Here is a 13,527-nt window from a genome sequence, read left to right on the forward strand (position 1 = left end):
GGGGTGAAATCAAAGCCCCTACAAGCCCAAGTATGTGTCCTATACTCCTATGTTTATTTTGTTCGACTAAGAAGTGACAGTAGCGGTTCAGTGGTGAACCAGTGATGGTGTCAAAGTTAAAAGGTGGTTCGGGTCTGCCGGTATAACGAATTGCAACGAGGTTGTATGTCAACTTAGTTTTGGTGTTCATCGAGTTAAAGGTTTCAGTAATGGTGTGTCGTCACTGTGTGTCGGGGTGGTTGAAACTTTGTGTGTCGAGCAATGATGATGTGACATCACCGTGTGTCGGGATGGTTAGATCTCCGTGTGTCGGGGACGCGATGATGTGACATCACCGTGTGTCGGGATGATTAAATCTCCGTGTGTTGGGGTCGTTAAGTGGGTTGGATTGATGACCCAAAAGTCCCGAGTGATAACATTATTGGGCTGTCCAAACGGGACAACAACATCATACGTTCGGGTCCGGTTTCGGGACTAGATCATGGCGTACGGAGCTGCAGCAAATTGAGGTGTTTGGAAGCTGCATGGGACCTGAAACCAGTGGTCAAACGGTACCAAATAGTAGTGGTTTGGGGCTGCCAATTATAACCATAAATGGGATTTCACTTTCGGTAAGACCAAGTGTGATATCGAGGCTAAATCGGCGTGAACAAACTGTGTTCATAGGAGAGTGTCGAAGATGATCAAGGCGCGCAACAGGGTTGTTATTTGGAGAAGAGTTGAATAATCCTGTGTGGATTAAAAAAAGTAACCGATCGAAACATAAATTCCAAGTTCGTGTGAAGACGTGTGACGAGTCCAAAGAAATACGAGTGTTGCGGGCCGTGAAAGATCTTGAAGGAACAAGTATGAATCTAGAGGGAGTGTTGGAATTGAACACTTGAGCCGAAGCCAGAAGACGTGACCTGTTGCATTGAGTCATAGGGTTGTTTCGAGTCGAGGTGCTTCGTGTGTGTCACGGTTAGAAGAAGCTTGGTGTTGAGAGGGAGTGTTAAACGTGTCCAACACCAAATCAGATCAGAGACTCCTAGAATCTTGGAGAATATTTAATATAATAATTAGTTTATTATTATAAGATAAGTTAGTCTTATTTTATTTAAACCTATTTGTGTTGGATTCAAATTGTGTATTTGAGTTAGTATACGATTAGCCATGTATGGGTTCTATATAAGCCGTACATTGTATTAGTAATTATTAAGTTTTTCTCGTTTGTCGTTTTCTTAATAATAGAGTCGATCGTGTGTTGATCAAATCTCGTGTTTGTGTTATTGATTCACCCGCTGAAAGTTTAACAATTGGTTACGCTGCAGTTGATGCGGTTTAGGTTAGTTCTAACTTCTAAAGTCTGTACAGTAGTGTCAAGAATCAAGTGGCGCAACGGAAATCCAAATACACAATCGAGCCAACACAATGTCACACGGTACATAAAATAAATTATAACAATTGAAATGTTAAAAAAAATTATGTGGTGGAGATCTTTCCACGAGCTACAACTAGGTTATTTTGTTATACACAGGTGTAAAGATTACAATCACATAGCAAAAGTATTAGTAAGATATAGACTAGGGTTAATAAGTTGCGGAATAAGAAACATAAACATGGGTCCAAGCCCAAAACCAAAAGCCTTCATAAAACCTCACTAGCAATATTGTACAACCCACCGATCAATGCAAGTTTATGGTTAACTTATTATGTTGTGAACTTATTTCAGGCACTTCCACTTGTAAGTACCATTTGGGGTGTGCTCTTTTTTGGCGAATACCACAAATCGTCGAGGGGAACATGCGTGCTTCTCGTAGGCATGTTATTCATGTTTATTGTGGCTGTTGGAGTTCCAATGGCGTCGTTTGAACAACGAAAACATTAAATACAGATCCTTAAAATTGTATAATCAACATTGTACAGGACGAAAAGCAATTCGATTACAAAGGCACACAACGCATATAAGAATTTATTAGTCTAGTATCAAACTAAGAGTTGTATCATACTATCATAGATTCATAGGAATAAGTTGAATTTATGGGCTTGTATTAATTCGTACATTCATGTATCGATCGTCAGTATAAATGTAAGAATTTGGTTTTGTTTATTAATGATATTCTAGTTACCTAATGGCACTTTGGAACAGATGTGATCCAACACAAGAAAGTATTCATCAAAAGTAAATAAATTAGTTATGATTATGTTAAAAAGCAAATATAATTCTATATAGAGGTTTAAAAATGCTTAATTTATTTTTTATTTTTTTGTTTTTTAGGTTTTTTGCTCATTTATGGTTTACCAATAAGTGGATCGAAAATGTCGTTAGAAGAGCTCAAGGCTAAACTCTAAAGTGGATTGTAAAACCGATAACTTTTAAATATATATCTCTAATGAAGTTCTAACATGTGGGAATACGATGAAAGACATTTTTTACGTACGATTTGTCGACTTCTTTTCGAGATAAATATACTTCTAAGTGTTAAAAGGCACACAATCACCACTTATTAAAGTTGGAGTTTTAGTGGAAAAAAAACTTTTTGTAGGTTCCGAGAATGGATCTAACAACGTATTCTTGGATCAATCTCCTTGTGATCTATCGGAAATCACTCACAAGAGAACCGAGATCTCGGATCTTGTTTGGGTTCGGTTTATTACCGGAAGTAGAGAGAGAGAGAGAGAGAGAGAGAGAGAGTTGGTGTGAAGATAAGGTTTTTTCTCAAAAGAGGTTATGAGATGCATGGGCACAATGGGCTCTAAGTACATGGCATCGGTCCCAAAACATACAATAAACGAAACCGAGAAGCTAATAAGATACATCGTAAATCGTAAATGAAATAAATAAATGACTATTGAACAAGGCTGCCCCTACAACGGCTTCCTGTCAAATCGTTGATTCGATTCCTTTCGGTCGCCAAAACATGGAAGTCTATGATAGGTCGCTCTAATTTTATTATTAAGCATTACAAGTGCCACCACACAGACTCACACTCGCAACATCTGCTTGTAAAGTATAGAAATATCCGTTCATGGTGTGATGATCTGGTTGATGATCACTACAAATATGTTTCGGGGTTTGGAGAAGTTTATATGACAACCTCCCTCGTAAATCGCTTGACTTCTCTTATTCTGATGGGGTTATAGTAATGGATTTATTACTGAACTGCTAGGAACATGATTTCTATGGATGGTGATCACTGCAAGCATGTGATTATTTCGTTTGATATGACAAGTGAAGAATTTGGAGAAGTAACCATTCCACGTAGTTTAAACCTCGTGCAAATATCAAAGCTAGGGGAGTCTCTTGTTTTAGTTGGTCAACATGCACGCAGTGTCATTAATTCAAGTTACAATGTATGGTTGATGGGGGGATGTTGTTCCAAAATCGTTTACAAAGCTATTTACTTTTACATCAAAAGAAGATGCATATATAATGGGATTTCGGAATAGTGGCGAACTTATAATTGATGTTCCAATATCGTCTGAACGTGGAGAACTTGTTGTTTACGATCCCAACACAAATCACTTCAATAGTCTTGGGATTGAGGGACGACATTATTTTTTTGATGTGAGTAATTACATCGAGACATTACTTCTGCTTGATAAGCCAAATTTTATGGTTTATAATGACATTTGAAAGAGAAGAGTTAAGAACAAAAGGCTTTTGAAATTGCATTTAAGTTATTTTGGTTTAGTTTTAAATTACATTTTCTCAGCACTCTATTGCATTGGATTATTATAGCGTCATTCATATAAGTCTACACAGTTTATTAGCACTTGTTTAGCCATGAACCGGCCAGAACCATTATCACTAATCTAACTAGGCCAAAACCTTATTAATTAAGTTGTTATTGCACTTTTGGAGATTTTTGGGTCCATATTATTTTTCTTATTAGCCATTCAACCCATGTTGGGTCCTTATTGCTTTAAAGTTTTTCTTTAATACATAAAAAAAATTTTCTCGAAAATTTGCAAACTGGCCTTAATCAGACGACGGCCGGGGTTGGTATCCCTCTGGGCCAGCGTTGACGGAGGCCGGATCGAACTGCTGATTATGCTGCAACATGAGTTCATTTTGAGTGCATGGTGTTTTTTTAAACAGTGAAACATCATTTTAAAAAAATGTCTACATACATTATTTTGATAAATTGCAACTCTTATATTTCATAGAAACATCCAAACGATTTACAATGAAGTGGCAGGTAAGCGGGCAACAAGCTGCGCCGCAACCCCCTTTTGGATAGCAAACCCAATCCGACTAAAAACAAAGTTTTGATTCTTATGGGCTGATACGTTACTATACACAACTTTCTGAACCCTATTCAAAAGGTCCACGGCATCGGAGCCAAGAAACCAAAAGTGTCAGAGGCGAAGGGAATAAACACGTGTTGATTCTCCAAACAAGCTCTCTCGTGTTTAGCAACCTTGCCCGATGCCGCCTTCAATGCTGCCTGGCCTGCTACAAATCCAGTGTCCCTAATCCCAACAAGAGGGGACACTCCTGTGAGGTCGACACAAGCGTGTTTTCCCCTACCCACCCAAAAACAAGTATATCGGCCGGTCGTAATGTAGATCTTCCTTCTTGAGGATCCGTAAGAAAGTTTACGGGAGCTTCCTTTTTAGCCGAAATTCCTTTTGATAAACATTCGGAAAATTATTTAGAGAATAATCAATCATATTTATTATCAATAAAGAAATCAAAAAGGCCTTTCAGGAATTCTTTATTGTTCCAAAACGTGTTGTTCCGGACATGCAAATCAGCCCACACCAGACCGTCCCGGGCCCATCACGTGAGAGGTAAATCAGCCTCAATCAGCGACAAGGCGATTGGCGCTTAGGATCGGTTTCGAACCCACAACTTCTAGGTTATTGTTCCAAGTCTTACGCCCCCTTAACCAACTAAGCTACACGGCGGGGACTTTTAGGAATTCTTTAAAGATTGCCTTAGAAGTTAAAACTAGCATTTACTGTTGTATTTAAACTGGCCACCTATCTTTGTAAATTTGTAACTTTCTATTGATCGTTAGTCAAAAGGACTAAAACCAAGGATTTAACGGAAAATGGATGATCGTCAGTCAAAATGACTATAACCAATGTATTTTTCTATTTAATGGACAAAGAGTGAAAATTAACTTTTTGAGGCACCCAATTTATAAATCAACTATGTTTAAAGAACGAAAATTGTAATTATGTCTATACAAATTGTAATTTGAGCTCGACTCATTTAATTTACTAAGCTCGAGCTTCTTATTTTTCAAACACGAGCGTAATAACCTGAACAAAGTGCGTTGGTAGCTTCTAGTTTACTACATATTGGTGCATCCAATTCCAATTCTTATTGATGTTGACTATTGAATCAATGCCAAATACAATTACTCTTACTTATTTTAATTACTATCCTAACCTAGTTCTCCTAAATCCTAGCATGATCACACTATCCACGACCCCACAATATCATATTGTCCTCGTTTAACAGATGTTGAAACTCAAGTAAACAGTCAATCTAGCGTCGCCTCACGCTACCTTGGATCTTGCCAGAAAACGAAAATCTTATAGGCAAAATCATTTTTACCATACGCAACGTATAATATTATACGAAACCTGGGTTGAGATTAACATAAAGAAAAATTAATCTTTCATTTTCTAGGCTACATGGCAAAACCGTATTATATATATATATATATATATATATGGTCATGTTTAGCTTATCTAGGTCAATGTGTTGGATTGGAAGCGGGTTCCAACTAGATCACGTGTTCTGGTTAGTAAGACGTGATAGTTAAAGCCTAAAGGCACGCCATGTAGGAGTCACCTAGGCGGAGGGGTGATCATATACTTACTATCGCTTAAGATGTGTTATGGGTAGCGAAAAGAGAAATGTGAGGTGCTTCTTTACGATTGACTCCGCCAACTAATACATATTTCTTAAAAATTAAATCACCACCTTTCACATCGCCTTTCACGCTTGAAAACACCCAAGATCAAAATCATGTTCACATTCGATCACTTGATGGAAGACGTGGTGTGTGTGAGAGAGAAGAGTGGGATCTATATTCCGTCCACCCCCCCCCCCCCTTTCCTTTTTTAAAGTAACGGACCATAGCGTTTGTTTAAAGCAACTCATGGAATAAGATCCATATGACCCAATTTTATACCCTACCTCCCTTGTATAAAGCATGACCAAAGGTTACTAGATTTGTACTTTGTCTCTACCACCTGGCTAACATCACTTCTTGTTTGTCTTCCAATAATCTTGGAGTCTTTTTTGAATCCGACCTACCCGCTATAGGTATTCAAATCTTTTTGGTTTTTACCATGTTAAGGTTGTGTTTTAAACATGACTTTCAATCATCCCAGTTATATTCTGACTGAAAGTTTAAATGATATTTCCAAAATTAAAAGTTTAGTATATTTTATTATTATTATTATTATTATTATTATTATTATTATTATTATTATTATTAAGTCGAACTGAATAACGAACCAAATTCGTATCCAACTTCAAATTTCAAAATTCAATAATTTGATTCAATTAAAACTTGGGAACCCTTCTATTTGATGAGTATAATAGTGACTATAATTATACCGCAATATATGATTTAGCATATAACATGATATTATAGCTTACAAGTTACAACCCTTGACTAATTTTAATTTAAAAAAACATATTAATTTTGTTATAATTCTATTTCTATACAAATATGGATTTTTAATTCTCTCTCTTTTTCTTTCTTTTTTTACAAAAACAAATTTTTTTGGATATATTGAATCATTGGTGCATATAACTTGTTTAATTATCTTGAACATGCAAAAGGTGATATTAACTTTTTAAAAATGTTTTGTCTTGGTCCATAATTGGTTGGAATATGTCATTTTCTTGTCCCTATTTTTATTTGTGGTGGTTTGCTTATTGTAACATGATATTATAGCTTAAGATTCTTTCAGTCACCTCCTCTGCCATGGTGAGTTTGACTTTTTTTAGTCAAGATGCAACCCTGTTATTGACTCATCTTCTTTATGTTTCAAACAGGAAAATATAATTTATATGTTGTAACACCTTAATCTATTCAAGATTTTTGAATATGCTAAGACCCTTTAATCTTTCTGCTATTTTGGATTCAGGGTTTCCCCGAATCCCGTTTCTTGATCACTTATACAACCGAGGGACTCGGTTCGGTTTTGAACATGTATTTAGTGGACAGCAAAGGAGGAGCGATAGCATGCATGCTGCTCGCGCTGCTCTTCTTAGGAACCTGGCCCGCCATTCTAACTCTGTTAGAAAGACGTGGCCGGCTTCCTCAACATACTTACCTCGATTACACGGTCACCAATCTTTTGGCTGCTGTCATAATTGCCTTCACTTTTGGGGAGTTTGGTCATTCTAATGATGATATGCCCAATTTCCTAGACCAGCTTTCTCAGGCATTATGCAGCGTTCAACCGAATGCCTCAATGAATCTTGCATGCATTATTCAAAAGTTGCATTATTGCTGCAGAATAATTGGCCGAGTGTTCTGTTTGCAATGGCGGGCGGGATAGTTTTGAGCCTCGGGAATCTGTTGACGCAATATGCTTGGGCATTCGTTGGTTTATCAGTAACCAATGTGATATGTGCAAGTATTAGTGTCCTTATAGGTATTATCATTATCATCATCAACGTCGTCATCATGATCTTGAGTTTTCACGGGTTTCTTTTATCATGAGCCACAGGTACGACTATGAACTACTTTTTGGACGACAAGATCAATAAAGCCGAGATACTATTCTCGGGTGTTGCTTGTTTCTTGATTGCTTTTTGTCTTGGATCTTTGGTGCATGCATCCAATGCAAAAGATATTCAAGCAAAGCTTGATAAACCAAAAGGGTATGTATATCTTCTTGCTTCGAAAACAATCATTTAGGTTTTGGAACTCTAATGACATAATTACCCGATTCTTGACAGGTTAATCAGTAACGAGTCAAACACGAGTTCAAGTAACAAAGCAAAAGCAGGGACCGCCAAGTTCCTTATTGAGCTTGAGAGCCAAAGAGCAATCAAGGTGTTTGGGATTAGCACATTGATTGGTTTGACAATATGTTTCGTTGCGGGAATTTGTTTCTCTCTTTTCTCGCCGGCTTTTAATCTTGCAACGAATGACCAATGGCATACATTGGATGACGGTGTCCCTCATTTAAGTGTCTACACAGCTTTTTTCTACTTTTCGTGCTCGTGTTTTGTGATCGCCATTATCTTAAACATTACACTCCTTTACCGCCCCGCCTTCAACTTGCCTCGGTCTTCAATCCGAGCGTATTTAAACGACTGGGACGGTCGAGGTTGGGCATTTCTGGCTGGCTTTTTGTGTGGGTTCGGGAATGGTCTCCAGTTTATGGGAGGCCAGGCTGCTGGTTATGCTGCAGCTGATGCGGGTCAGGTTAGTTCTAACTTTTAAAGTCTGTATAAGCAGTACTGTACAGCCCACCAATGCATCTTTATGCGGGTCGGGTCGGCTCACAAGTCAACCAGTGGGGGCATCTGCATTTAAGTTCTTCCATTATTGTACCATGTTGATATGTGGCACAACTAAAATTTTTTTACACAATTATTGCTAAGGTCTAGTTTGTTGTACTATATGGTACAACTAACCAATGCATATGATTCATAACATGTAGTGGTGGCAAAAATGCTTAGGATTCAGACTAGTAATATTAAAAAGGTAAAAGTAAAAATCTAATTCCTTTATAATAAAAAGATTTCTAAGTTTTTTTTGTTTTTTTTTCAGGCTATTCCACTTGTGTGTACCTTTTGGGGTGTGCTTCTTTTCGGTGAATACCATAATTCGTCGAGGAGAACATATGTACTTCTTGCAGGCATGTTATCCATGTTTGTTGTGGCGGTTGGACTTCTAGTGGCGTCATCGGGACACCGTAAACATTAAACACATTGCCTTAAATCAAAAGAAAAATATGTTACGCTGCAAGCCTGCAAGTTTCAATCAACTTATAATCAAAACAGCAAGGGACATATAAGACTTTTTGGCCTTGTTATCAAAACTGAAGGTTGTAATATATAATGCAATTTCGATACTACAATCATGAGTACCGATGTACATACAATCATTAAAATTGTTTCAAGAACCTGAATCCAATAAAAATGTTTTAAATTTTGTCTGTATATGTAAAATCTTCTAGTTTATCTTTTTATCTGGACTCGCGCGGTTCCAGGTTGCCCTCCACGTGATTGATGACGACAAAAGTCGTTCGGTTTTCCAACCAGATGATTGAAGCTGCCAATTATGGTAAAAACGTTAAATTTATGTAATCTTATAATAATTATATATTTAAATAAAATATACGAATGCAATGAACCTTCAAAACAAAAGCTTCGTAGTGTTTGTCCATCCATATTTGGCTATCCATATGTAACGATGTAGGGTTATGATTTAGAAGATTTGCCATGACAAGAGCATGAATATACCCCTGCATGACATCACCGGTAGTTGAATCTTTATGCATAATAATGCTGATGATTCCTTTCTTCTCAAGTAACAAGTATTTTGCTGAAACGCAAACAGCAATAACCAATATAATATAAGTATTCCATTTGACATATAATATTATTATTTTAAATAGAACTTGGTAATCTTAACCTTTCCCGTATTGAGATTCAGCAGAACCTAGTAACTCCTTCCTGTTTGTTGACATGTAAAATAAACATAATGGGTAAGTAAACGTCCAGACGTTAAGGTTCAAAGTTTTTTAAGGAATTATAAACTTACATTTCCAGGCTGTTTAGTGAAGAAACTCTGACACCTAAGCGAACACGTGTGTACAAAGACTTGGTACTTTTTGAGCTCCAAGAACTGACCCATAATGGTAAAACATGCTCCAACACCGAGACCTCTTTTGGTGAAAAAACTGCATAATGCAAAAGGACAATTTAAGTTATCATGCACCTTGATTATGCTTACAATATAACTAGTTTGTATTAGTCGTTTTAAAATTAAATAATAATAATAATAGGCTGTATTGACCTCCTTTATCTCACCTTGATCAGTTTTCATGAAATGCATTAAAAGAATTGAGCTTCTTTCGCAGTTTAATGTCGTCAGATTAAGGCATCTAACAGCTTTGTAATTAGCTACAAACCACCAGAACATGAAATACAGAAAAGTAATTAATTTACGTTAAGTACAACAAACTTATAAATGCAATGTGACTCTGAAATCATGAAGTGGAAGAATAAACTAACCATACATGTGGAACACTGTGAGCGACAAAAATGAGAACCATATGATCATTGGATGTCCCATTGTGATGTGTGCAAGAATCATTCCTAAAGCCATTCCAATCATTGTTGCAACCGTCTCTTGGCTTCCTTCCTATCAGAAAACATAAACATTATAAGATTATAGGATAATATTAAATGGGTTGAAATTGCTTAGAAATTTACCTTTGCAGATATATCTGCGGCATTATTCTGAAGAGCAAAATGCTGTGTCAAAGCAGCCCTAGTTGCTCCACTGGCAACACCAGCTAAAAAGAATATTTGATCATATTTAAACGGTTTAACTAATTTTCAAATACGCCACAACGCCAATGACTTACTGAAAGATCTTGACAAGCTCCCTATGCAAACAATGAATACAAATGCTGAAGGAAACAATGGAGAAACAAGGTCCATCAACATTCCTGCAACAGAAAAAAGTTAGCAAAAAAAAAAAAATTCAAGCAACCTCTAGTGAGTTAAAGGACCATTATTCCCTTACAAAAATAAGAACTTTATTAATTATCCTACTGCAAAGTGCAAAGTCAGCATACAGTAGAGCAATACCAAGATCATTCATGAGATCAGCAACCAAACGCCACATTTTAGCATTGCTGTCTAGGTTTGAGCCCTGGAAAGAACAAAAAAACTCTCATGACTGAGTGTTTTATCATTGATTTAATGCATAGAGATATAACAGACCTCTGAATGCATAAATGTTATCTATTTTAGCCTAATGTTTTGGTAGTTTACTTGCTGATAACTACATACTAATTGTACACGTAGCATACAGAGACCCCTGGGTACTTATGGGTTCATCGCAGACGCGAGGCGTTGCCGCGTTGCTATGTACAACTAAATAAGCTTTCTTGTCAATCAGAAGCTATGTCTCTCACAATGCTTCGCATATCAACCCTTTTATCAAGCAAACCTTACTACAATTCTTGACCACTTTGCTTGTTTTACACTTCCGTCTCTAACAAACCCTAATTATGACCAAGTTTGACCAACATTCATCTATGTCTTTAAAAACGTGCATGTGCAAACAGAAATAGCCTACAATATGCAGAACAGAACAATACCTGGTAGAATGTGAACATGACACCTCCAAGCATTCCTGTTAAATCCCTCAAAAACCACTGAAAAGTAGCCCCAATTACAGTTGCTGATTTCTCCCCAACTCCTATAGCACTCAAAAGAGCCTAGCAAAACATATCCAACCGAATGATTTCAACACAAATTTGAAATTGAAAAGATTTCGAAAGGTACAAATTCAACTGTAAAACATAAACTTTACCTGTGTAGAAAGCATTGTCCTTATGTATGTCGAGAGTCCCTATGAGCAGAGATTGAATCAGTTACAATTTAGTATGTGCAAAGTCGGCTCGGTTATAGAAGACTGCTTAACCATAAGAGACTGGTTGGTTAACTGTCCAATTCGGTTAATTGTCCAGTATATTTTTTAATATATTGTTTTTTCTATGCTTCAGTTAAAATCGGTTCATTTATGATGTTCCAAGCTCAATTATGAAGTTTTGAAGCTAAAATATACCAATTGCAAGCTTGTTATGGTGTTCCAAGCTCCGTTATAGACGATTGCAACATGAATTTATATGTTCGAATCTACAAATGGAGGTATAAAATATGGAAAACACAAACATACAAGGTTCGATTCGGTTTGGTTTCGGTTAAATCAGTTACTGAGAACACATTAACTGTAATCATAACCGAATAGTCGATTAACCAGATTCACTGTCTGTTATGGTTAGTTTCGGACAAAGTCAGTTAACAAAGACGCATTAACCATAACCATAACAAGCGACTGATTAACCAGATTCACATAAACATAACCTATCCGTTATGTTGATCATGCTTAATTTCAAAAAATTTCAACTATTATTTTCAGTTAACGGTTCGGTTTTAGCTAAAGTCGATTAACAAAGCCACATTAACCATAACCATAACCAAATGATCAGTTAACCATATTCAACCAAACATAACCAATCATTTTTGTCAGTTATGTGTAATTTCATTTAATTTTCTCACTTAACGGTTCGGTTTCAGCTAAAATCGAAGACACAATTACCCTAACCATAACCAAATGATCAGTTAACCAGATTCCACTTAAACATAACCTATCAGTTAAGTCAGTTAATATTTTCAGTTAACAGTTTGGTTTTCGGTTTTTGCTACAATAAATGCAATGTGAATCGAAAATAATCGAATATCAAACCTGCAATAAGTCCCATGTTTGAAAAGGAATGTAATCAGGTGTCACACTGTTTGGAAAACCCTAACAATTAATAAACTAATTACATCAATACACAATAACTAATAATATATTATAATATATTAACTAATTAATTACCTCTGGAACGAATGCTTCTATGAACCTTCTGGAGAAAACGTTGAACCGGTTACCGAGTTTTTTAACGGTGAAAGATGATGATGACGGCGTTATAACGGCGGTTAACGATAGCTTGTTCGATGAAGTACCGTTCCATTCTTCAACTGTAATTTGAGAGTCGATTTGTTCGTTCATTGAATCCAATTGAATGATTGATTATTAATCGTCTTCTTCAGTACAACAGTTGCAGGTTGTTCTGTGATTAGTTGACTTGAATACTTGAATTCAAACTGTTAGACCCTTCGCTTTAGATTAAGTGCAATTAAGGTCCTTTACATTTTCATAACGAAGCTCGACGGGGGTATCCGAAACTTAAAAACATGTGTCTGTGTTCGGGAATGAGATGAGGTTCGTTCCCAAGTATTTATATTTTCCATATATGAAATGAATAGTGAAAACGTTCTCAGATTCTCAGTTTTTCTCTATAGTTTCTTGTGTTTATCTTTGTTTGTCAAATTATCTCTCTTCTTTCGACAAGAACAACATACGTATCTAGTAAGAAAAAAAACAAAAACTTCTATGTGTGTATCTATACGTTCTTTTAAAGATGTCTATATGTCTAAACAAATAAAGCTAAGGCTTATGAAAGTATTGAAAAAACTAAGCACCTAAGACAAATCCCCCCCCCCCCCTCCTCGCTTTATAAAAAAAATGTTTTTCCCGTGACAGTAGACCAAGTCCACTTTTGCTCTTACCCCATATATAGTGAGTTTCTACTGTCCACATGCTCAAATCATCACAATCTTTCATCCTGTTGCTTATTCCTAATGTAACCCCCTCTAATGTCATCACAAATGTATCCTAATAATCCTCCCACACAAAAAAAGAATAAAAAAAAAAAGAAAACAAACAAAAAAAATTTACTTCCTTATTCGGTTCGTCCTTGTGTACCCCA

The 13,527-nt window shown here is 36.5% G+C and overlaps 2 protein-coding genes across 2 annotated transcripts; one reads left to right on the plus strand and one right to left on the minus strand.

The window, feature by feature from the left end:
* Positions 1 to 6,804: 6,804 nt before the first annotated feature.
* On the plus strand, positions 6,805 to 9,033 carry LOC143617434 (ureide permease 1-like). The gene is made up of 6 exons (XM_077089997.1): positions 6,805 to 6,941; positions 7,102 to 7,401; positions 7,476 to 7,614; positions 7,690 to 7,843; positions 7,922 to 8,393; positions 8,742 to 9,033. Exons 1-6 carry the CDS (start codon positions 6,939 to 6,941, stop codon positions 8,895 to 8,897), a joined length of 1,224 nt encoding a protein of 407 aa, XP_076946112.1. The 5' UTR covers positions 6,805 to 6,938; the 3' UTR covers positions 8,898 to 9,033.
* LOC143617433 (protein root UVB sensitive 3-like) lies at positions 9,002 to 12,800 on the minus strand. Its single transcript, XM_077089996.1, has 13 exons — positions 12,594 to 12,800; positions 12,459 to 12,518; positions 11,523 to 11,561; positions 11,308 to 11,427; positions 10,793 to 10,856; positions 10,567 to 10,650; positions 10,412 to 10,494; positions 10,211 to 10,340; positions 10,007 to 10,099; positions 9,738 to 9,876; positions 9,609 to 9,649; positions 9,328 to 9,518; positions 9,002 to 9,245 (listed from the first exon to the last, which is right to left on the minus strand). The coding sequence occupies exons 1-13, from the start codon at positions 12,765 to 12,767 to the stop codon at positions 9,147 to 9,149; spliced, it is 1,317 nt and encodes a 438-aa protein (XP_076946111.1). The 5' UTR covers positions 12,768 to 12,800; the 3' UTR covers positions 9,002 to 9,146.
* Between the last annotated feature and the right edge of the window lie 727 nt (positions 12,801 to 13,527).

This window comes from Bidens hawaiensis, unplaced genomic scaffold (genome assembly GCF_021521415.1).
Source record: "Bidens hawaiensis isolate Kalapana, Puna unplaced genomic scaffold, B.hawaiensis_p1.1 tig00054781_1, whole genome shotgun sequence".
Taxonomy (NCBI): domain Eukaryota; kingdom Viridiplantae; phylum Streptophyta; class Magnoliopsida; order Asterales; family Asteraceae; genus Bidens; species Bidens hawaiensis.